This window comes from Centrocercus urophasianus, unplaced genomic scaffold (assembly GCF_019232065.1).
Source record: "Centrocercus urophasianus isolate 14NV4802_14NV808 unplaced genomic scaffold, USGS_Curo_1.0 seq_16, whole genome shotgun sequence".
Lineage (NCBI taxonomy): Eukaryota > Metazoa > Chordata > Aves > Galliformes > Phasianidae > Centrocercus > Centrocercus urophasianus.
In genome coordinates, this window is record NW_024884711.1 from 8,154,877 (window position 1) to 8,179,650 (window position 24,774).

Consider the following 24,774-nt stretch of genomic DNA (forward strand, 5'->3'; position numbering starts at 1 on the left):
TTTAGGAAGTGCAAGAAACATAAATGCTCTAAGAAGCAACTATATGTCTGTAAATATGAAATTACAGACTGAAATATGTCTGTAGAGTACAGTGGTTTAAACTTGCTTGTGGCTTTGGCTTTAAAAGTGTATAAATCTTCTGAAGAGTTCTTCTAAAGCTTCCTTAGCATTGGTCAAAAAAGCTGCCAAAGCAAGAGCATCTGTGCCAGGAAAGAGTAAAACAGGTTTTTTGTGGGTTTTTCTTGTTTGTTTGAACGATGAAGGCAGGATCAACTCTTTAAGATCTGCTCCCTGTTAATTTGATGTGGTGGGAAGAGAGTGCAGACTGTTCCAAGGACTTGGCCAGAAACTCCGGGCAGTGGGGACAGGCTTGTTAGGCTGATCACTGGGAAAAACTTCTTCTTGGAAAGAGTGGTATTGCATTGAAACAGGCTGCCTGGGGAAGCGGAAGAGTCGCCATCACTGGAGGTTTTCAGGAAGTGTGTAGATGTGGCAGTGAGGGACATGGTTTAGTAGGCATAGTGGGGGTGAACTGATGGTTGAACTAGATGATCTCAGAGGTCATTTTTCCAACTTCGATGATTCCATTGTTGTGTGACAGCTAGAATTGTGGGAGGAAACTTCTGAGTTAAAAGTGCTCAGGGGCATTTTATTTCTGCAGCTGGTAGCCGACTGTTTTCTCAGTGTTCTTTCTGTGGCTAAATCTTTCCTTTCCTAAATTCCCTATCACTGCTGCTATGACAGTACTTAACATTTCTGTAATTAATTGTTCTGTTATATGTATGCTTCCCATCCTATGACTGTCCGGTCTGTCTAGAATGATGCACAGATCAAGAGTGCAAATCTCCACTGGAACATGACTGTTTATTGGATGTTCTTTATTTAAACTGTAGTTTTTTGGAAAGCACTGAGCACTCTGCCTTTTGAATGCCCAGTTCTTTAAAGAGGCCAGATGGGCACCCCAGGAAGGAAGGCATTTGAAAGCTCATCCTTCTATTTAAATATGAAATTGAAGAATTTGAACTTGTGTCTTCCATTAATATTGCAAGATTGCTCATTCTTCAGAAGAAGAAAGCTCCAGCATCAGCAATAATTAAGGATCTAAACCCAAGTTTCACGGTTAAGAAACCAGTAACTTCCACTGGACTTGAGCTTCACATTGTAGCACTTAAAACATGTAGGTTATTAAAGATTTTATTTCAGTTCTGGAAAAAAAATCTTGTTAGTGATGCTGCAGTGCAAGGATCACTGCTAAAGGTTTGTTTGGTTTTTTTCCTTTTGAGATTGGAACTTCTGGATATTTTGATTCAATTTCTTTTCTCATCTTTCTTAAGATAAGAAACCTCACACAAAGTAGTGAAGATTTTAATTCAGAAGTTTAACCTCTAGTCCTTTCTCTTGAAGTTTGTTTACTTCATATCAGGATAATTAAGAAATCTCTTAAGTTAGATTGCTGATTTTTAGACTGTATTAATCAAATTTTCATTAATCATGCCTGTGACTGGAAGGATTCCTAAATACAAAGGGAAATAAGATACATGAGAGTGGTTTCACGATGACTCATTTTATTACATGATCCATTTATTGTCCTTATCCTAATTTCTAGATGATAGATTCTCAGGAAGAAGTCTTTCACTGCCCCTGCAAACTTACGGAGATTCTGAGACAGGGAAGACTGACAAAAATATAAAAGTGAGTTGCTGAATCCTTAATGAATTTTGGTACTTTGGCAGTAAATTCAATATGAATATTGAGACAGTTCTCTCTTTGTGTAGTAAGAAATTATTGACCTATGTATGTTTACGTTTCTAGTCCTTCTAAAATGTTAAAAATGAATAAATAGAATTTCTGGGAACCAAGTCAGTGATGATGAGACATGTTCACAGTGAACCTTTGTTGAATTCTGTTTCCAGCTTAAACAAAACATGAATAATGCTCTTTGTTTTACTGTTTTTGTAGAACTGAAAAGCTGAGAAAGTTTCGTATTTTTAGGAGAGACTGCATCATCCATTTTGCTGGGTGCTGGAAAGGATAAAGGAATTTTACCTACCCAGAATTCTCAGACAGTTCCCCAGAGCCATGCAGTATTTTGTTGTTTTTATTCTTCTCGTACCTAGATACTCTGAAAATCTCCAAAAAATGGACATGCATGCTTTGAAAAAAAAAAAAAAAAAAAAAAAGCTGTTTTTTTTCTGCTTGTTTTAATTTTGTTTTGTTTTTAGGCTTCCCATTCAGTCCAGCAGCTCCTGGAGATGATTAACCTGCCCCGTAGATACTGCAGATTTTATTTTGTGACTTTGCGTGGCTGTGAAAGATCAAAATGTTGGTTTTGGCATGTTCCTAAACCAGGGCATGAAAAGGTAAGAAGATTTAGTGAGGAAAGAAATAAATTGCAACTGGTTTTAATGCAAATCAGCATCTCCTGTCCTCGTTTATATTTTGAGAGAGATTAAATATCAGAGACTGATGGGTCAAATGATGTTCAGAAGACCTTTTGAAGATGTTTTATGGTTTGTTCCTTTTTTCAAATGGTATAGCTTTGAACTTGCAGATTTTTGAAGAGTACAGACATCAACAAAAGAGCAGGTATTAGGGCATGCCAGTATAGAGTAGTAAGTGGGAAGATTCTGAGACATTTCCATGCAAACATCAGAGACCTGCAAGCAAACCCAGACTTTGTGTATGTTCTTAAAATCAAAAGCCACCTGTGATATATTACTTTCTGCAAACTTTGTGAAGCAGGTGCACGTCTGGTTCACAAGCAGAGCAGCAGTTTTTCCACTTGCAAACAATATTACTTTTATGGTGGTGAGCAAAAGTAGCTGTGTTTTCAAACCCTTTAACGATAAATTGAGTCTGTGCTGCTTCCAAGAACTGTGGAAGGCAAACTAATTGTGCTGTCATGTAATGAGATTTTGGAATTGGCTGAGACTTAGGTGGTTATATAAGTCATTTAGAAGGAAATAAAATACTAAAACAACTAAACAAGGACAGATACCTAAACTTGTCCTTAGCTGATATCACAAGACTATTTCTCACCTAGCATCTAATTGGTGTGAGTTACAGTTTTATCTTGAGTGTCAGTAAGCAAGAAATTAAAGAATGCAAATGTGAAAAATAATGTAATAAGCATTGAACCTGATTGAGGCAAATGCTATTCTAAAATCTTAAACTCACTGTATCAGAACTTCTAAAATAAGTGAGTGCAGTTTGGTGTTATTTCCAATTTCTGTGTTTTTCCTTTTTATGTCTTGAGAAAAGCTGATTTTTGTGTTGGTTTTTTTTTTGTTTTGTTTTTTTTTTTCCTAATGCTTTGCAACCTCTTGGAAAACAACTTACACGACAGCTTAAAAATGCTAGGATCATTTGAGAATAATTCATCATGAAATGTTTTCTTTTTGTCTCAGTTGTGAAATGTCTTTGGCAGGAAACAGTGGATATCAGTGATTTTCAGCTAATTTGTTTGAATTGTCATGGTTTGTAGTGCTTCTGTATGTATGTGCTACAGAACAATAATATTTGTGTTGAGCTATTAAATGTGAGTTTAGTTGTGGTGCAGCGCACCTCAATTTCTGCCCAGCAAACATAACCTGCCTTTCTTGATAGTCTGGAAGTATATTTTCGTTTTGTTTTGTTTTGGAGGTTTTTTGAATAGGTCTGTTTAAAATGATAATTGGCTGCACACCTCATGGTGGCACCAAAGTACGTAAAAGGAAGACTGGTAAAGCAGCAACAAAGAAGTCATCTCATCAAATTTAGGGGAAATAAACCTGTTTATGATCCATTAAGCAGAACACTAGTCTGCATGGTTAGAATTAAGTTTCTAGCAGTGATTGTTACCCGAATTTTTGAAGAAAGCTGTCTTTCCCCACAGTGACAATGAATGTTTTTGACATTGAAGTTAAAATGGCAAAAGTATGAGTTGTTAGTGCTGATTTTGCTCGTTGTAAGCAGCAGTGTTGTCATCCATTTAAGGCCATGTTTTGTGTTGTTTTTTAATGTAGGAATGCGAAACTAATTGATTAAAATAATGAGTTACTAATACAGGGAAATATCTCCTTTTATCAGACATCTGCTGTTTTGCAGTGTGGGTGTATCCTTTATTACCACTTACTGCAGGAAAAAAGCTTTAGTATTTGGAGGTAAAAGGTGCCCAGCGTCATTTTTTTTTTTTTAAATCCATTTCCTTCAAGGTGCTGGAACTTCTCATGTTTTATTCCCCTTGGTTGCATGAAAGAGGTGTTAAACTTTTGTCTGCACATACAGTAGATGCATATCACATCCTGCTGTGATACTTTTGACCGTTGAGACTTTTACTGTAGATCCTCTAGACCCCCTGGATTGGCTGATCTAAAATATGAAAAATCTTTTTTTGAGAGTCTGACCAATAAACCAATGGGTTTATCTTCATTACATTCAGAGGCCTCAAATTAGGCTGTAGAGTGGTTGCTGTTTTCTGGGCACAATTAGAACCTTTCACGGAGACTTGGGCAGGAGGAAGATGGTGTTCTTATCCATAGGGACATAATGGTTGAAAATGTGTCACTAAGACACGGAGGGCAACACACTACACAGTATTTAGAGTCTGATGCTGCACAAAGAAAGATGGAGTGAATCTTCTCTGAGAGTGTGCACACGTGGGATTGAACCCCAACTATACCTGCAAGGAAGTGCAGCGAGAGCATGTGCGTACCAGGCTGTGGGAAGCAGCAACTGCCATGATGACCAGGGCTTCTGTCTTTTTATTAGCATGAGAACAGCCCCTGCTCCACCTGCAGATCTGCAGCAACAGATCATAGATTGCAGTGTCTAGATAGGTGATGAGGAGCAGGGAATTTCATCCCAATAAAGCATTACAGCTGGCTGATGCATTTTAATCTGGCTTCTTAAATAAAGAGACTTATTTGGTGCAGATCAATTATTACCAACTATAACCAATGTCAAATAATTTTTAGTCCTGTTGGTGATCTTCAGCCACAGTTAATATGGACTGTGCACTTCAGAGATGCTCATACTCTGTAAGAAATGAATCTCTTAACAAGAGCAGTGCTGCAGCATGGGATTTTCCCTCTTACTAAACATCAGAGTGCACACTGGGAGATGCTGAAAGATGTCATGGGTTTTTGTGCTCATTCTTGTAATTTAAGCACCTCCGTGTGACTGCAGTAGAGCTGTTTTACTGGGCAGTCAGCTGCTTATAAAAGATGCACAACCATTTTATTAAGGTTTTTATTAATAAATTGTCATGTTAAATGATTTCTGGTTCAAGTGGTAGGTGACCAGTGGTAGCATAGTGTGATCTGCGTTACTTTTTGAAAACGAAAATCGTCTCTTTCTAGTTTCATGAATATTCATTTTAAATTTATTATGATTAACTCAAAATTCAAGTTTCAAAAACTCAGGATTCTCCCATTTTATGTGGTCTGTATATTCAGTAATACCTTTAAATCAAAACCATTAGCTGAAGCCCTCTAGAATCTCTAGATGAAGCACACAGTCTGTTTCCTTTGCACGTGCAGTGTGTTGTGTCCCATGATTAAATCATACTACGACTGGATTTTCCAAGCAATTTCACTAATAATTGCAACATTCAAAGCTGCAGATGCAATCTTGGCTTTTTTTGGTTGTCAGTCCAAAGGAGGAGAAGGATAAGAGATTCCTGAAGAAAGGAGATTGATTTACATACTGTAAGCATGTGCTCAAGTTTGTTTTGGAAGTGTCCTTGGCCACTTGGGATTGTAGATTTGGATTAAATGGGTTAGCCCATTGCAGAGTGACAGAGCAGTTTTCCATAAGGGATCTCTTAGACCAATTCAACAACATTACGATGTTTTTCAAAATAAAAGTAATATTATAATCAATGTTTTTAATGTACAATTTTCATGTAACTTGATCGGAAAAGGTTAATGGTTATTTGAAACAAGAAAGGTGTCTTTGCCAGAAGCCAGTACCTCCTGCTTTTGTGATAATTCATTCACTGTTACAAACTCAATGAGTGAGTCCTGCCTCATCTCAAAGTTACCTTTAAATATATGCACAGCTCAGTTCTATGATAACCTGTTTACAAATCTGGAAGGGAGAAACTAGATTTTTCATTACTTCACAAAGTAGTGTTAAATATAAGACCAATTTTAAATTGTTTGGTGGAAAGATTGTGGATGTTCCACAAGTGACAAAGGGTATCTGAAGGGGTGTTGCTGTGTTTTGTTTTCTGATTCAGAACTCTGGGTTTAATCTCAGTGGTCTTTCCTTTTTCATCTGCAGCAAAATGTGTAAATATCCCAAACCTGAGGTTAATGTATTTTTGAAGCAGCTTACAATGTTAAGACGTGAGTGTTCCAGTATGAAATAAAACATGAGTGTAGGATTTCTAAAATAAGTGGGTCCAGGGTGAAATGATAACTGAATTTCCAGCTTGTTTCTTTGTGTCATTATGAGTGAATCTTCGTGGTGGTCAGTACATTTATAGAATTTTTGTTTCTCATATTTTCACTTCCAATTCATTGCTTCCCATTCTGTTTGTTGAGCGTGCCACATTTTACTAATTGCAAAGAAAGTATATTTTCAAATTATATTTTTCTTTGCTGAGTGTATGCCCACACATGCGTGCAGTTGTGGTCCTAGCAGCTCCTTTCCCAAACATTTTGTCTACGTTATTTTTCTGCTTGATTTGCTTTCCTTTGACCCAGTTACCTTCTTGCAGCTTTTATCAGTATTTTAAATAATTAAAAGCAGTGTAAGGGTTTCTTCCTTATAGAGCTCATGCTTCTGGGTAGTTCATTCGTTTGGCATAAACTGAGGTCATATTTAATATTATTTTTTTTTAATTTTTTTCTAGATCTGCATGGCAATACTTAAGACATACATTAGTATCAATGAATCAGGCCTTCTGAAACGTGCAGGTATGGTAGCAGCTACTTGCAGGTAGCTTTTTATGTGTATCTGATACGTAGCTTATTTAAAGCAAGTTAAATAGAGAGACTTGGGAGAAAAACAGGTGACATTTATTTCAACAGTGAATAAAATTGTCATTTTAGAGGAACCTATCTGTTTTCATGTTCTGCTTTCACATTAAGGATGAGTATTTAGGTACGCAGTTATCTGAGGATATTGTTACAAATCTGTTTTACCCAGGAAATGAACTCAGTCGGAATGGCACTAGGCTTGAGAATAGACATGAGTAACTGGGGCAAGGTTTAACAACTAGGATTTTGTTAAGGCACTTTTCAGCAACATCTCGACTAAAAGTTACAAATCCAGAAACTGTAGAATTAAGCTATTTTAAGTGAAGTGCTGTTATAGCATCCAAACAACTTTAGTTTAGTCCTTTCGCAGTGCTGTATGTCCAAACAATTCCAGTTTTCACATTTTAGAGAGAAGAGTTGATTCAGATCAGTGTGAACCTTTGAGTTCAGTCAAAAAAGACTTGATTTTAGCCTGAGCAGTCATTCCATTTGTACTTAAGTTTTTGAAAGTGTAGAGGGGGTGTAGTACATCTGATGTGAACGTATGATTCTGCTGTGTCCTGTGTTCCTTTGATGAAGTAGTGCTGTAATGCAGATAACACTTGAGTTGTCAGGGGCTACAGCACACATCTATTACAACTAGCTCTGGAACAGCTGCTAAGGCCATCTACCATGGCATCACTGCACTTCACTTCCTAGAGCATCTGGAAGAGCCTCACTGCCTTGGTTTGCTGCCACGTTTAGCCTCATTTTGTGCATTTTTCTGCTGCTCAAAGTCAGCTAAGCTTTTTTGAATCCTTATAGGACTTAGGGAGTTCAGCTCAGTGACATGAGGTATTTCAGAATAGTCACTTTGTTCTTAGTGATGTTACCATGGTACATTCCTTGTACCTATATATTTCTACATATCCCCGTGCCGCAGTATCCTGGATCAGTAAGAGTTGTTACACTGCATTTAAAGATTTAGGAAATAATTTGCTTAAGTAGCATTAGTTGTCCAAAAATAAAACCATTTTAATTGCTTTTTCAGTCCAAATATTTGTCAGGTATTACAGAGAAGTTGCCCGTGGTGAGAATTTTGATTTTCAAGTGCTGAATGATCTTCTCATTTGTTTGCTCAACAAATGTTTGTTGCAAGAATTATTCCAGATGTTGAATGTAACTGCACAGATTAATACACTAGTAAGTGGCCTTGAAATACTTTGGAAATCATTTACCCACATTTTCTCCATTTGGGGGGTTTTCTTTTTTTTTTCTTTCTTTTTTTTTTTTTTTTTCTTTTTTCTTTTTTTTAAGGAATGCTACAGCACTTCTTGTAATATGTTCATTTAGTACTCAATTCTTGGAGAAAAAAGAATCAGAAGTTTCTGTTTGAATAATTGCTGCCTTTCTAGTTGAACAAGATATAAAATCATAAAACTAATTGAGCTTTTTTTTTTTTTTTTTTTTAAATTAGCCAACTTTAGAAGTTCTTCTGAGAGTTTTTGAATGTGTGGCTTCTTTGAATATAAGAGATGCTGTTCCTACACTGATCAGTGCCTTTTGTAAGGTATGAGCTTGATTGTGCTACTATTTGTAGGAATTTTGGAAATACTTTGCCTGTTTTAAAATAGAAAGATATGTCTTCAATATTCTTTCAGTAATATTGTTAAAAAGTAAAATTGTGGCTAGCTGAATTTTAGTGTAGGCTTCCATTTATCCCTTAGTTCTTGACTGAGATTCACTGTAACATGTTCTTCCCATTCATACTGGCCTGCCTGTGGAGATAATTAACGTGATGAACATGATGACTTTCTTTTTTTGTTTGCTTACTTTTCGTCTCGATTTGATACTACAGCTTGTTGATGCTGGTATGTTTCTTGAGTATGAACATTTTAACTACATAATTAAACTCCTTCACCAATTGGAAGTTCCAAGCCAGGAAATAGATGTTGTTTTGAACATAAAATCCAGGTACGTCCTTAAGGAACTATTTTATAGTTATATCTATTTAGTTCTGTCTTCCAGTTCGATTTTATAAATCTACACAAAAGCTTTAAAGGTGATAAGAAAATGCAAATTTAGTGTTTCAGAGGAAAATATTGCCATATTATGCCTGCTTGTATTTTAAAATGCTGTCAATCTACTGTGTTTCAGAGGTCAAGGATTGTTATTCAAAAACTTGGACTGTGGCTGCAGTTAATGATTATTTTTTTCAGTACTGATCATTACAGTGCATTCCGGTGGGATGCTCTTCCTAGCTGTGGGGCAAGTTTTCCAACAGTAGTAGAATTAGAAGTGTAATTGTTTAATATATATTTTAGGCCACATAAATGAACGATACTTCCTCAGTTAAAAAAAAAACAAATTGCAGACAATAAGAGCATTATTGATCATCTGAAGTTGTTTTCTAGTTTACTGTGAGTCTGCAAAAACATTTGTACCACGATGAATGTGGAGGGGGGTGGTTTTTTTCCAGTGCTGCTGGATTATGCTGAGCAGAATGTGTGATTTCGAAACTGTTGATGCCTCCCAGTTACTTGCTCCAATATATTTTTCATCATGTGCATCATATACACACGCACAAGTTGAATAAATGACTTAGTGGTTCGTTTTACAGGCTTTGGTTCTTGGAGGAACCAAACACGTAGCATTTACTGTAGTATAACAGCCTGACACTGTTTTAAGGGAGAACACCCTAGAAGTTGTTTGCTGCTTTTCTTATTTCCTATAGAATACCTTCCAACCAATGGATCCCAGTGTTTTATCCGGTTTTATCTATTTTAATTATATCTGAGTTTTATCAGTTTACCACACCAGCTGGAGGTGATTTCACTTTTCAGATTAGGATTCTCGTTCATAGAGGAATTGCCCTTTCCAAGTAACCTCAGTATGTGTCTGTTTTCTGCACAAAACTGAGAGAGTTTGTGTCTGTGAGAAGTGAGCAGCTTTACTGCTTCAGTAAAGCAGTACTTTGTCTGAGCTTATTCACATGTAGGTGATTTATCTCCTATTCCAGTGGCAGCATCAGAATAAACCACTCCTAGGTATTTGAAGTGGAATTGCACTTGAGTTTGTGTAATGAGCTATTTTTTTTTAACCGTTGTGTCAGAAACATATAAAATACAGTCTGCATTTACTTAATGTATTTCAAGTCTTATTCCTACCTTTTCAGTTGCATTTATACTGAGACAAGGGAGTATTATCTGTGAAAATATCTCTCTCTGTTTATTTGTATATTCACACACTATCTTGTTCTGATACGATTGTAAATGTCCGTTTTCAGTGTTCAGTCTGTATTTGTAGTAAATCAAATAAATAATTACATCATTTTTAGTCCAAATATAATGAATGGTTGATCACTTCCTTGTAGTTTAGCTCACTAGGATGTGTTAAAATTAAGCATTAACGTTTTTTTCTTGTTGAAGATTTCAGGAGATGCATTTTAAAAGCGACTGGCTTTTTGACTTTAATTTGGTAATGGCAGAAATTCAGGTACAGTGTGTGCATGTTTCAGGCTTTTTGGAATGCTGAAGCCATGGGTTCTATGGAAAGCAGCTATTTTTATGTCTTTTTAATCTATTGATAATATTTTTTAATGTGAGCCTATTGTGGGGAAATATTAAAATGCAGGGGAAAAGCTGTCTTTGACTTTTCTGTGATGTCAGTTTTTATTTTAATTTGCATACTTGTAGCTCTTATCTTACACCTAATTTTAAGCAACTGTTTGTTGTGCTTGTAATTGGTAGTGGTGTATTCCTCCTCACCAGAAACTGTTTAATGCTTTATTCAGTGGATAGAGTTCATACCTTATATAAAAAGGCTATTATAAAAGGATGTAGTTGGTAACACTGGGTGGGTTATTTTGAAGAATATAAAAATGCTAGAGAGTAACTTACTCAGTAGGTCTCTGCATTTTTCAGATTGAAGGACAGATTATTTCTTATGGACAATTGTAGCATAGTTTACATATTACTGCACAGATCCTGAAGCCAGACTTTAAGGAGGGGATCAGGACTGGTTGCAGCTTGGTCCACTCAGTTCCCAAAAATCTCTGTTGTTGACAAAATCCTTGTTGACATGCGCGTGTAACAGATCTCAGCTCACTTGGCTTACCTGCAGATGCTGCACCACAGCACACTGCAGTTATCTGTAGCCCGAACCACTTGTTTTAAATTTAACTCTTCTGTGTATGCCATTAGATTAGCACATTAATATAACCTGGGTCCTAAAACTCACAGAAGAATTATACCGGAGTAATCAGTGTCTCATGAGGACCACACATTATTTTTAGTCCATGTTGTTAGGAAGATTCAAGTTAACTTACTCCTTGATGAAAGGAAATTGGGTTGGTGATGCTAATAAAATTGTAATGATTTGAGAAAATACGTAATAAAAATATGAATTTTCAGAGAGAAAAGGATGAAGTACTGAGGTTGAATCATAGCATCATTAGAAACGTCTGTATTTCATTACAAACTCTTCATGTGAACTGATAGAGACTCTCTGTTTCTTTTCAAAAAGGGTAGCTAAGGGAAATGTCATCGGAATACCTTCAGTAGTTTCATAGGACACAAGCTATATATTAATCTTGCTGTTTTCTGCTTAGTTATATCTTAGTTATCTCTTGAATTCCATTATATTTTCTGTTTGGTATTCTGGAAACAAATTTGCTAATATTTGTCACTTGCCTTCTTCGCAGCATTGCAAGGACAAAAATGATTGGGCCAAGTTGGCAGCTTTGTATGTTAATGCAAGAGCTACATGTGAAAATTCTGATGATCTTCAGAAATTGTCTTTATGTGTTACTGAAATACTAACAAAAGATTCTGAGAAAGACAGACCAGGAGTTCCTTTTTGTGATTTTGCTGATGCAGGTAAAACTAAGTTGAAATAAACACTTAATTACTTATCCTATTCTTGGTAGAATTTTTAAGAGGTAAAAGCCAAAACATATACTGACTGTTTTCTTCATATTAGTTAATCTGATTGTATACAACATTCAGAATTTCTTCAGGCACAAATACAAACAGGTGAGATGATGAATAGAAACCATTTTCTAGTAAAGTCCATGGTGCTTACACTTGATGTCAAAGGCCTACCCCTTCTGAAGAGCACACATTTGAGCTTTCTCCTGTTAAGGAGAGAAAGCAGTACTGATGGTTTTAAGAGATAATGTCATGTTCTCAGAACAGTGGCAAGAAAGTATATTTCAGTATTGTCCTCTGAAGTGCAGCACTCTTACTAGCATAAATTAACTTCATATACTTGTATATATAAAAATGCATTGACTGGGGTTACATCAGTATACATACATACGTACAGTTATGTATCTTTTATCTGTATGTATGATATACATCATACATACAGTTATGTATCTTTTGTTACGGTTTGGTTGTAGCATTTTAGATTTTCAGAATTATTTGTTACCCTAAGCAACTAAGAATTTACACAAGGGCTTGGCCAACAATACACCTTCTAGCTTTTTTAATACGCAGCATGTTTTCTGTCCCCCTTTTCTCCATATGCCTCTTCATTTACTTGTCTGCATCCTTTCTCCCACTAAGATTGTAGGAGGCTGAGGCTCAGTGCTGTGTCAGTGGGATGTTACGGCTCTGTGTAAAGGATGACTTAGATCTTTTTCAACCTGCATTAACTAATAAGACCCGATGACTTATTTCAATTAAGTGACACAACCTTTTTGATCACAGACTTTCATGCTACAAAACAGCTATCACAGCTTCTGGCTGTGAAACACATAGAAGGCTTTGATGGGACTTGAAACTTGGTCTTATTTCTTTAGAGCAGTGGTCTCCATGCTGTTAGGCAACCCATCAGTAAAAAAAAAAATTTTACACTTGCCCCCAAAATACCATATGTTTATTTATTTATTTGTAAATTATGTACATGTACCACTGCACTAATATATTAGGTATATTCTAAAACATGCACAAAAATGTAAATTAAAAAAGATCAGGTAGAGATAATTTTATTTAACTTAACTTTGGTACAAAAAAAAAATTTTTTTTCCATACCTGAATGGACTGTGTGTGCACCACCCCACACTGGAGACCACTGTTCTGCAGTACCAGCAAGGCTTCCAAAGTGGTTAAATGAGATGGTTTGGAAAACCCTGCAATTACACAGTTCTGTAATTGCTGTCATTCAGATGCGTCAGAAAATGAAAGCTTACTTTAAAAATGATGATGTTCATAAGCTATACCATTGCATGCCCAGGCAGCTTATGGATAAACTAGAGTACTGTCAAAGAGTGTCTGGATAAACTGTTGTTGTTTACGCTAATTTTGGTTGTCAGACTTTAAAAAAATTATTACATTTAATGCCTAGTATTTCAGAAAATGTGTGCAAGTGCTGTGATCTGTAAGTTCTTTAAAGTTCTTTTACTGGTAGAAACAAAAATAATGTGTATTTTTTCTTTCTAGTAATAAAAAATTCCCAGTGTAATGAAGCAGACAGAATTTTCATTGGAAGGGCTGGGATAAGTGTAATGAATTCTTATCGCAGAGTACTGCAGTGGATAAAGGTACACTGGATTATAGTAACCTGACTTGAAGAAAAAGAATGAGTCATTAATTTATTAGATAGTAAACTGTTTCACTAGTTTAATGTGACATGCCACTTGCCTTCTCATGGTCAACATCCTTCTCACTTGCCTATCTGGATCAAAGTATTTTGACCAAAGTATACTGACCAGTAGTCTTTGAACTTGGCATGTGTTGGGATTTCTTTCTTGTTTGCTTTGTTAATAGAGTGGAAGGAGTTGCTTGTGAGAATAAATATGCTTTTGATTTATTTTTCATGTAATACGTAATTATGACTTTCCTACAGCAAAGCACACAGTTTGTAGAAATTGTTTTCCTTCTAGTGATAGACATACAAGGTATTCGTACCGCCTGCTAGAAGAATGCAGTTCAGTTCAAAACAAAAACAAGTAAATGAACATAATTCTGTCTGGATAGAGTTCATTATAACCTTGTCTTACTACCTAGAAACTTGATTGTTCAGGTTCAGCTTTCCCTTTTCTGCAGTAGGGGTGAGTCTGGACGAGTAGCGTTGTCCTGCAGAAATGTTACTTTCTTCCATCTGGCAATACTTTTCTATTCTGAGACCATCCAACTCAAGGAATTTTTCCTGCCCTGATTCTTCTGAGCCTGACTTCAGGTGGAATGGATAGGCTAAGGTCAAGAAGACAGAAGAGAGTCATAGCAGGGCTGCTACTGACTGCACTTAGTGAAATGCTCGTCACCCAGATTGTTACTAGAAGTGCTTTTCTTCTCTTGACTCTGGGTTTCTGGGTCCTTATCAGTAGATAAGGAATTGGCTGGAGCGGTGTTCCCCAGGGGCCTGTCTTTACTCTTTAGCATCTTTATCAGTGATGTAGATGATGGAATTGAGAGCACCCTCAGCAAGTTTGCTGATGACACTAAGCTGAGCGGTGCGGTTAATGCAGCAGGAGGGGATGCCATCCAGAGGGACCTTGATAAACTCAAAAGGTGGGCCCCTGTGAACTAGTGAGATTCAACAAAGTGCAAAGTTTTGCACTTGGGTCAAGGTAATCCCAGGTATATATACAAACTGGGAAGGGAAGTCTGTGAGAGTAGCACTGCTGAGAAGGGCGTGTGGGTCCTGGTGGATAAAAATCTGAACACAAGCCAGCAGTGTGCTCTTGCAGCATGGAAGGCCAACAGTATCCTGGGTTCCAACAGAAGAGGGGTGGCCAGCAGGACAAGGGAGGTGATTGTCCCCTTTGTTCTGCCCTTATGAGGCCCATCTGGAGTACTGCATCCAAGTTTGGGGCCCTCAGCTCAGGAAGGATGTCAAGCTTTTGGAGAGGGCCCAGAGGAAGGCTGTGAAGAGGATCACAGGGTTGACACACCTCTCCTGTGAAGATAGGCTGAAGGAATTGGGTTCAGTCAGCCTTGGGAAGAGAAAACTTCAAGAAGATATCATTGCGGCCTTCCTTTAGATTGTGTCAACCCTAGCCACTCTGTGATTCTCATTTCATACTTCTAACCAGGTTTGGATTTGTGAATCTAGCAGAAAGTTGGACCTCACCTTTTACAATCCTTTCCTGCTATCAGATACCAAAAATTACCAGTACTAAGAGACTAGACTTTTCACAGAATGTTTTGTGCTCCAGGCCTCATCCAGTATTGATCATGAGGCCTGTAACTGTCAGTTAGTGGGCCCAGTCTTGTTCAACGTCTTCTTCATTTACCTGAACGAAGGGATAGAGTCCATCGTCAGCAAGTTTGCAGATCATACCAAGCCGGGAGGAGACACTGACATGCCAGAAGGCTGTGCTGCCAGTCAGCAAAACCTGGACAGCGTATTAAGTTGGACAGAGAGTAACCTGATGAGATTCAGCAAAAGTAATTGTCGGATCTTGCTCCTGAGGAGAAATAACCACATGCGTTAGCCCAGGTTAGGGGCTCTGCAGAAAAACACTTGAGGGTCCTGGCTAGACAACAGGTTGGCCAGGATCCAGCAGTGTGCCCTTGTGGCCAGGAAGGGCAGTAGTGGTATCCTGGTCCTGCTGGAATGCGGCCAGTAGGTTGAAGAAGGTTATCCTCCCCATCTCTGCTCTGGTGGGGCCATGTCTGGTTTACTGTGTCCAGTTCTGGGCTCTTCAGCTCAAAAACGATGGAACTTCTGGAGACAGTCCAGTGGAGGGCCATAAAAATGATTAGGGGCCTGGAGCATCTCTGTACAAGGAAAGGCTGAGAGACCTGGGACTATTCAGCCTACAGAAAACAAGACTGAGAAGAAATCTCATAACTGTTCATCTGGAATTCAGAAGTCAAATGAGTGGGGCCAGGCTCTTCACAGTTGTGTGCAGTGACAGGATAAATGGCAGTGGGCAAAAGCTGCAACACAGGTGGAGGTTGGCCACTTCTCCTGCATAACTGGTAATAGTGCTGGTGGGAATGGCCTCAAGTTGCACCAGGAGAGATTCAGATTCTTTGAGAATGTTGTGTTTGTTGTCAAATCGTTTTCTCAACAGATTACTCTCCAAAATTCTCAAGTAGGCTTGCAGATGGCCTGCACTGACCACATTGGAGTGTGAATGAGTTTGCACTCTGAATGATTTCTATCAGTACTGACAACTCCCAAACTGATCTCTGCTTCAGGGATGAAGTAAAACTGTTATTACTATTTATTTTCAACCAGCTTCCCTCCATTGTATCTATCTATATATCATAATCCTGTTATTATGGACTCCTGTTACTATCTACTTGATCTTATATCTTGCTTTTTCAAAAAGCAATCCAGAAAATGAGATAGGATGAAGTATTTGAACTACCTGCTGTGGCCAAAGTAATTTTGGGTTTAGGATGTACTCTGTGCCTTTTCATAAATATTTCAGATACCCTAAAGCTCTAGAAGTGTTTTTCAGACCATTGTCCCTTTGTGAATATTGGACTCTTTTATCTCATATTTTTGATGCAAGGGTAAAAATTTATGCCTCTTGGTTCTAAGGAGAATTTTCTTTTTAAAAATTGATGAAAGTTAATAAAACAGATGAAATTTGAAAAAACGTGCAGATTTGAGATACAAGATCTTCCATGAAGATCTGTCTCCAAGCAACAAGACTACTGTTTGGATACACAGGGCTGACTAGACTGAGAATATTAAAGATATTAATGCATTGAAGTAAGCAAATACAAATAAATTACAAAATTTATTAAAATACTGTCTAGGAACATTATACTGTGGAAATAATATTATGGGTAATAGTGTGGAGGGAGCTATTAAACAGTGGATGTTGGGGTTTTTGTCTACAGAATCAAAATGTCCACTACTATTCATTAGAATTTTTACTGTGCAATTCATTTCTTTTTCACTGTTAGTTTGGATAATGTTACTAAACTGATGTGTACAAATCTGTCACCAAATCTGTATTTTGTGTAAGTAGTCTGCGTTCCTGACTATCGCTTTCTCAGACCTTTCCCCCTTCTCACCCTTATTGTAGGGAAGGAAGGTTCTGGATAAATTGCAAGAACTACGGATACATTTTACAGTTCTGAAGGGAGTTACTGGGGCAGAGAGATCAGCATCAAGATGTCAAATTGTTAATAATGCTGCAGAAATTTTTCTTGAAACAGAAAGTTTAGATGGAGCAACGTGGGTGTTGAGAGGTGAGCTTGTCTTAAAAGAACGAGATTTTGGCGTTTAAATTTGAACAATCCCATTTTTTAAAGACTTAAATTAAAACTTACAAGTTCATCTTTGTTATTAAGTAAATGTATTAATACCAGGGCAGCAAAAATAAAATATGATCCATCTTTTTATTTAGCATTTTGCTTGATATGTGAAAGAAATATTATAAGTAATACAACTTTTTTTCAGATAAGTTTTCGTAGTATTCTAATGTCCATGCCATTCTATTCAGAAGTTAACATAATGGAGGGGGTAGAGAAGAGAATGCTAGTTGGAAGTGACCTGCCCAATGGAAATTTCCTTTGAGCAAGGTGAAATTCAGTGCAAAAGAAAGTTCGGGCTTGGAAGATTGCAGTGTTTATTCCGCCCTCACAGTATATTCATGTTGTAAATACAGCTTTTATTAAATACTAAATTTTTATTCAATAAAACAAAGCTACAGTCTTTCTGGAATTCAGCCCCACTGAAAGAAAAAACTCAAAAGTACATACAAGAGTAGAAGATGTTGCATAAAAACGTCCATCACCTAAATTTGCTATCCAAGTTTATATAAATAAATACATACACGTTTATATACACACATATATTTATACAGTTACAGTTCATTCCACTAGTATACTATTTAATGAATTTCTACCTACACTTCTAACTCTCTAAGAATACATCTGAAAAGTATTGGTGCTAAGGGACAAATTGGTAATGATTCAAACTACACTTAATGTGAAATTGAGAGATTTGTTTTCTACTACAGTTCATAGTGTCCTTTTATCAGCCAAATGTCAGAAGTTTAGCAGTTTTAAAACACAGAAATAATACTGCTGCTCTTTGTCACAGAGTCAGAGTGGATCACCAAAGCACCACTGTGGCCCTGCACTGAAAATGACATCGTGGATCGACATAACCTGTTATTTTCACTAATGCACAAATACATGAGGCAGAATTTCTACAGGCAGGCGTTTGAAGTTCTGCAGAACTTGCCGGGTTTCCAAATTGGCTGCGGTAAGTAAAGAGACATGCTGTGTTAAGAGCCTACAGTTTAACCAGTTAATCTCTACTGTTCTTTCTGCTTGTAGGTATTAGCTTAGTTGGAAGACTCTGTGCTTAGATGTCCTAAAAAAGTCCCATTCGTTGAGGTGTGGCATTGATACAAGACTGCAGTGCAGAACCCCTTTCTCGGTGCCCAGGCAGGCCGCCTGCTGCAGCAAGGTTTTGCCCACGTTGTCAGATGGGTGGAGTGGGCCTCAGATGGGTGGAGTGGGCCTCAGGTGGCATGGGCTGGCGGGGACTGTCCACTTGCAGCACAGCAGGCTACATAGTTGGCAGCGAGGGGGCCTGCTGCAGCTGCTCATACAACTTCTGCTGGCAGACTGTGGCAGTCAAGGAGCCATGATGGAAAGTGGGCTCTCCTTGCCTCATCATTTTTTTTGGTAGCGTGGCCATATCTTGTGTATCTTCCATCTCAAAGGGGTCGTCCATTGCAAGGAATGACCTCTTTCTTCTCATTTGCACATCCAGGTGTTTCGTTTTACATTTACACTTGCCTGATGGTTTCTTGGCCTCATCCTTTTTTTGCAGCAGAGCGTTGGGTTGGCACTTCTCTTTGCCTGTGTTGAAGCCATCTGATTTGCAGCTTCCTTGAGTTTGCTGCTCAGCCAAACTCAAGGCTGGAGCACAGCTCAGCTGAGTCTGCTTTTTGCCACGTGCTGGTATGTGAAAGACTTTGTGTGTGCAGAGATGCCTGTGGTACAGCAAAGCTCTGCACATCCTCTTGGCCTCTGGCATGAATTCATGCTGCCATCTGTCTGCAAGTTTCTCTTGGCTGCCTTGGTTCTACAGTCTCTCACTGTTGTACTTACGTTTAATATCCAGAGGTGGATGTGGATGTTGGCTTTTATGTCCTGATGGCTGATCTGCTCTTTTGTATATAGAATGGCTCTTTATCTGGCATTTCTCTTTTGAGTGCTCATTTCCCTCTGGTGCCTGGAATCATAAAATCGTAGAATTGCTCGGGTTGCAGAAAGTCCTTAAAAATCAAGTCCAACCGCAACCTAACCATACTACCCTACCTCTAACAACCCTCGGCTCAGTCATGTCCCTGAGCACCACATCCAAATGGCTTTTAGTCACATCCAGGGATGGTGACTCAACCACCTCCCTGTGGAGCCTATTCCAGTGCTTAACCACCTCACTGGTGCCTTTGGCCTTCTGGGCCACCTGGACGCTCTGCTGGCTCGTATTCAGCTGGCTGTCCATCAGTAGAGCAAGGTGCCTTTCCGTCAGGCAGCTTTCCAGGCACTCCTCCCCCAGCGAGTGGGGCTGCCTGGGTTGGTTGTGACCAAAATGCAGGGCCCCACACTTGGCCCTGTTGAAACTCATAGGGTTTATCCTGGTCCATCGATCCGGTCTCTGCAGGTCCCTCTGTAGTGCCTTTCTCCCACCCGGCAGATCAGCACTCCCTCCCAACTTGGTGTCACCTGCAAACTTAGTGAGGGTGCCATCGTGGATGATGCAGGGCCTATTCTGTTCCCCATCCCTATCTACCAGCCCCTGGCCGAGCTGACTCTGATCTGCATGTGGCTCAGTTGTCACACGCTTGAATGGGTCACATCCATGACCAGCAGGTCACAGTTTGTCTCACCGGTTCACACGGCTTGGGTTTCTGCCCTTTATCATTGGCAGTCCTTAGTATTTACCTGCTTGGTGTTAAGGCAGAGCCGCATGATCCACACGCACAGCTCGTTGATCTCCTCGTGCTGGGTGCTGGATGTTTGTGCAGTGCCACCAGCGTGGTGAGCCATGGTTTTCATTGTAAAGGCTGCCACAGGCTGTGGTCCGCTTGCTGCGCTTTCCTGCTGTCCTGAAGCTGAGGATTTTCAAATGTGGGGCCAAGCAGCCGCAGCAAGGCTGGCCTTTGGTCCCCCCTCTTCGCCTGCAGAGCCTTGCCAGAGCAAGCAGGGAAGAGGTGTGTCCTCAGCTGCAGCTGCTCATACAACTTCTGCTGGCAAACTTTGGCAGGCAAGGAGCCACGATGGAAAGTGGGCTCTACTTGCTTCATCAATTTTTTTGGCAGTGCAAGCGTATCTTCAGTGTCTTCGATGTCAAAGGGGTCATCCATTGCTAGGAATGATCTCTTTCTTCTCATTTGCACATCCAGATGTTTTGTTTTACACTTCTGTTTGCCTGATGGTTTCCCAGCCTCAGCCTGTTTTTGCAGCAAAGGTTTGGGTTGGCACTTCTCTTTGCCTGTGTTGAGGCCATCTGACTTGCAGCTTTCTTGAGTTTGCTGCTCAGCCAAACTCAGGGCTGGAGCACAGCTCAGCTGAACCTGCTTTTTCCCCACTTGCATTGTTGCATGAAGGGCCTTTTGTGAGCTGAGATGCCGGTGGTACAAGCAAAGCTCTGCATATTTTCTTGTCTTCTGGCATGAATTCATCCTGCCGTCTGTGTGCAAGGTTCTCCCCTCAGCTGCCTTGGTTCTGCAGTCTCTCACCGTTGTGCTTACACTTCATATCCAGAGGTGGACGTGGATGTTGGCTTATACGTCCTGGTGGCCAGTCTGCTTTTTTGTAGATAGAACGGCTCTTTACATAGCATTTCTGTTTTGAGGGCTCTTTTCCCTCTGGAGCCTGGAATCATAGAATCATAGAGTAGAATGTAAGGCCCTAGTGGTCAACAGCAGGCAGTGTTGTACCCAAGAGTTGTGCCGCTGAGGAGCATAGAAATAACCAGCTGATGGGTTGGGCTGCTAGGATTGCTATGGCTTGGGTAGATGTGAACTGGCAACAGAAAGGTGAATTACTTTTAGCCCAGTGGGCCCACGGACACCTCAGACCACCAAGGAGGAGATGCAGTGTATAGGTGGGCTCAAGATGAAGGGGTAGACTTGACCATGGACACTATTGCACAGAATATGAATATGAGTATGAAATGTGTGCTTCAGTAAAGGAATCCAGGTGGATAATGCTTCTCTGGTATGGAGGACAATGGCTGAAATAGAAACCAGGGAAGGCCTGGTGTGGGTTGATTATGTCACACTCTCACAAACCTGCCACGACAAGTGCCGTGTACTTAGAATGGTGGAAGCAGCCACCGGTTGTCTGGAAACATATCCCGTGCCCCGTGCTGCTGCCCAAAACACTGTCCTGGGTCTTGAGAGGAAAGTCCTGGGCAACGTGGCATCCTAGAAAGAGCTGTGTCAGGCAACAAGACTCATTTCTGAAGTAACCTGATAGACAGCAGGGTGAAAGTGCATGGCAGTGAGCAGAGAGGTCGCATCCTCTATCATGTACCAGCCTCTGGTAAGATAAAGTGATACAGTGATCTGTTAGAAACTGGGTGCTGGCACATTCAAACATTGGACACACAGTCCTTAGTATTTACCTGCTTGGTGTTAAGGCAGAGCCGCATGATCCGCACGCACAGCTCGTTGATCTCATCGTGCTGGGTGCTGGATGTTGGTGCGGTGCCACCAGCGTGGTGAGCCATGTTTCTCATTGTAAAGGCTGCCACAGGCTGTGGTCCGCTTGCTGCACTTTCCTGCTGTCCTGAAGCCAAATATTAGGAATTGTGGGGCCAAGCGGCTGCAGCAAGGCTGGCCTTTGGTCCACCCTGTTCACCTGCAGAGCCTTGCCAGAGCAAGTAGGGAAGAGGTGTGTGTTGGTTTGCGTGGGCTGTTGCCAGGGGCAGCCCGGTGCCTCGTCCCACCCGTCTCTACCTGCCCTAACTGCCTCCGTCTTGTCTAGCCTCATAAAGTGTCATGTGCCACCAGCGTCGTGAGCCATGTTTGTCATTGTGAGGGGTGCCACAGGCTGGTGTCAACTGTCTGCACTTTGCTGGGCAGGTGTTTGCTGTACTGAAGTGAAGCAGCAGCAGCAGCAAAACTGGCTTTCTATCCATCCTCTTCACCTGCAGAGCCTTTCACGGGCAAGCAGGGAAGAGGTGTGCGTTGGTTTGGGTGGGCTGGTTGCCGTGGCCAAGACCTCGGCGTGACATCACATGCTGTCGCCAGGGGCAACCTGGTGCCTTGTCCCACCCGTCTCTAATTGCCCTAACTGCCCCGTCTTGTCTAGCCTGAGTAAGTTTTGTGTCAGGGTTTTCAGTGTCAAAAGAAACTGTCCCAATAGTTTGTCCCTCCTTCCTGAGGCACTGTGGAGCTCTCTCTTTGGTTTGGATCTGTTGATCTTTTGGTTTTTGTAATTCACCTGCAGTTCAGTGCGATGTCTCATAGCCCTCCTCTGCCTAACTGGAGGCTTCTGATGGCCTTGGTAAAATCCCTTCCCATTCAATGCTAGTAATTTTCTTGTTTAGCTGTTCTCCTGTGTTTTGTTTGAAACAATGTTCACATGTGGATGTGTTCTCTAAAACAAGAACAAAATTCCAGGCATTAACGAAGTGATCTTCATCAGGTGTTTCTGATTGCACCACAGCTTTTACCCAATTAATCAGTACAGATGGTTCCTCCAGCAGCCCGTCTTGCCTCTCAGCCGTTTCATCTAGTCTTTCTAGATATCTTGGTATCTTGATATCTAGTCTTTCTTGGTGTTGAACAAGTGAACACGAGCCAGCAGTGTGCTCTTGCAGCTTGGAAAGCAAATAGTTTCCTGGGCTTCATGAGAAGAGGGGTGCCCGGCGGGGACAGGGAGGCGACTGTCCCTCTCTACCCCGCCCTTGTTAATCCCCATCTGGAGTACTGTGTCCACTTCTGCAGATCCCAGTTCAAGAAAGAGAGGGAGCTGTTGGAGAGGGTCCAGAAGAGGGCAGCAAAGATGATCAGAGGGCTGGAGCAGCTCTCTTCCCAAGACAAAAGATCCTTGAGGTCCCTTCCAACCCCAGCCGTTCTATGACTCATGTGTTACCGTATGTTTTTTCAGCCTTTTCCACTTTGCAAAATGCTTGGTTTGAGGGCTGATGCCCAGCATTGAGAAGTGATTCTGCAAGTAGGCTTGGATTGTATTTGAATTCACTGGTAACTATTCTTCATTTCATTTCAGATACTGTAGACGTTTCTCAGTACAGCCACATTTTTAACAAGCTGTTAAGTGCCTGTTATGAGAGCAAGAACCTTGGGGTCTTGTCTTCTGCAGTAGACTTCATGCTTTCAAAAAATGTTGCCGTTGATTTTTTCTTACTTAGAGGATTAATCACAGGCTTGGGAAGAAGTTGTTTGTGGAGTAAAGCTCGAACCTACTACAAAAGTAAGTTGCTTTTCAGACATGCTTCTCTGGTATTCTTTGGGCAACGTTAACAGCTCTGTCTGTTGGGGCAAAGTGGGTGAGAGTATTTGTTGTAAGGAGAAAACAGCATTTTGTGTCACCATTGGGAATTTATTTGTAACCAGAATGAGTTTTGGGAAATACAAGTCAGTGAATACTACTTGGCACAAAATAAAGGTACTTGTAGGTAAATTAAATGATCAATTTCAGAATTTCAAAATGTGAACCTTGGAATGTTAAAGATGTCCATCATCTTCACATTTTCATCTAGGCAGACTAGATCTCCCTATACTCCTGTTTGAAGCTTGAATTACTGCTAATCATTGTTAAAGGTAACATTTACAACAGTGATTATTATGAGGAAATACTTGTTGTCTTCTCAAAACAGGCCATTTCACAGATGGAACAGTAAAATCCTTTAAGATTTTGTGTTTTTTCCCCCACATTCTTAGCCATGTAAGGAAGAAAACAGATCCATGCTCAGTATTGGTTATCCCAATTTCTTACATTTCTGCCTTTATTCTCAGCTGCTTTATCAATGGGTTGCTACCCACCACTGCAGGGAAATCTACGTCACAAAATATTGCCCATTCCTTTTTATGTGTCTGAGGTTGAGATGCTATTGGCCATTGAATTATTCCTCGTTTCAAATGCCAGTGCTATTCAAAGTCCAGGAGCTACTACTCAGACTTTTCAAATAATACTGAAAAGGTATGTTGTCAGATATATACCTTCTTTTTTTGTACTCATCTGTGTGAAGATGTAATTAACAAGACATGTTATTTTCTACTGGCTGAGAAAGAGAATCCTTGTTTCTCAACTTCTTTGAATCCTTTGTTTTGAAACTGGTTGAAGAACAGTCCATGTTTTAGGTTTTGTTTTCTATACGTGTAGCAGAAAAACAGTTGTTCCAGAGTAATGCTGGCCTGTGTTTCCTATCTGAGTATGATGTATGTATTACAAGTGTACTACTGCGTGTTCAAAATCAGCGTAGGTTCATAGCTCAGTACCTCAATCCTGGTATTGTAGTTGAACACGTCTGGGGAAGGGCATGGTCAAAAAGCTAACTCCATTAATAAAGCAAATGTAACATTTTTTGGCAGTTCTTTGGGAAGTACACGACTGCATTTTATTTTATTCTTCTTCTAGGGAATATAACAATGTGAAAGTTCAGTGTAATTTTTTACTTCCCTTCCCTGCAAGATTGAGTACCATTAGATAAAAAATTGCTTTGCTACTTTTACCTCTTGTCCATAAACCATGAAGCACTCTTGTTGGGGCTGTACCTACAACTTATTTTATGAGATTGGTTGACTCAGCATTATTGTTATTTTACCTTTGCTTTTTTGCTTAATGAATAAGTTGTACTCTTTCGGAACCATAGGCATGTTGCTTAGCACATCTTTATTCCAGAAATGATCACATGCTAAACATGA

At 39.8% G+C, this 24,774-nt stretch overlaps 1 protein-coding gene across 1 annotated transcript in view; it reads left to right on the top strand.

Annotated features, from left to right (window-relative positions):
• Positions 1-24,774, top strand: part of TOPAZ1 (testis and ovary specific TOPAZ 1) — a 41,378-nt gene that overhangs the window by 14,013 nt on the left and 2,591 nt on the right. The window contains exons 7-19 of the mRNA XM_042817478.1: positions 1,607-1,692; positions 2,223-2,360; positions 6,839-6,902; positions 7,996-8,147; positions 8,422-8,514; positions 8,803-8,918; positions 10,373-10,439; positions 11,647-11,821; positions 13,388-13,488; positions 16,939-17,104; positions 17,961-18,125; positions 23,117-23,320; positions 23,866-24,049. Coding sequence (XP_042673412.1) covers positions 1,607-1,692; positions 2,223-2,360; positions 6,839-6,902; positions 7,996-8,147; positions 8,422-8,514; positions 8,803-8,918; positions 10,373-10,439; positions 11,647-11,821; positions 13,388-13,488; positions 16,939-17,104; positions 17,961-18,125; positions 23,117-23,320; positions 23,866-24,049 — 1,711 coding nt within the window. The remainder of the gene's footprint in view (positions 1-1,606; positions 1,693-2,222; positions 2,361-6,838; positions 6,903-7,995; positions 8,148-8,421; positions 8,515-8,802; positions 8,919-10,372; positions 10,440-11,646; positions 11,822-13,387; positions 13,489-16,938; positions 17,105-17,960; positions 18,126-23,116; positions 23,321-23,865; positions 24,050-24,774) is intronic.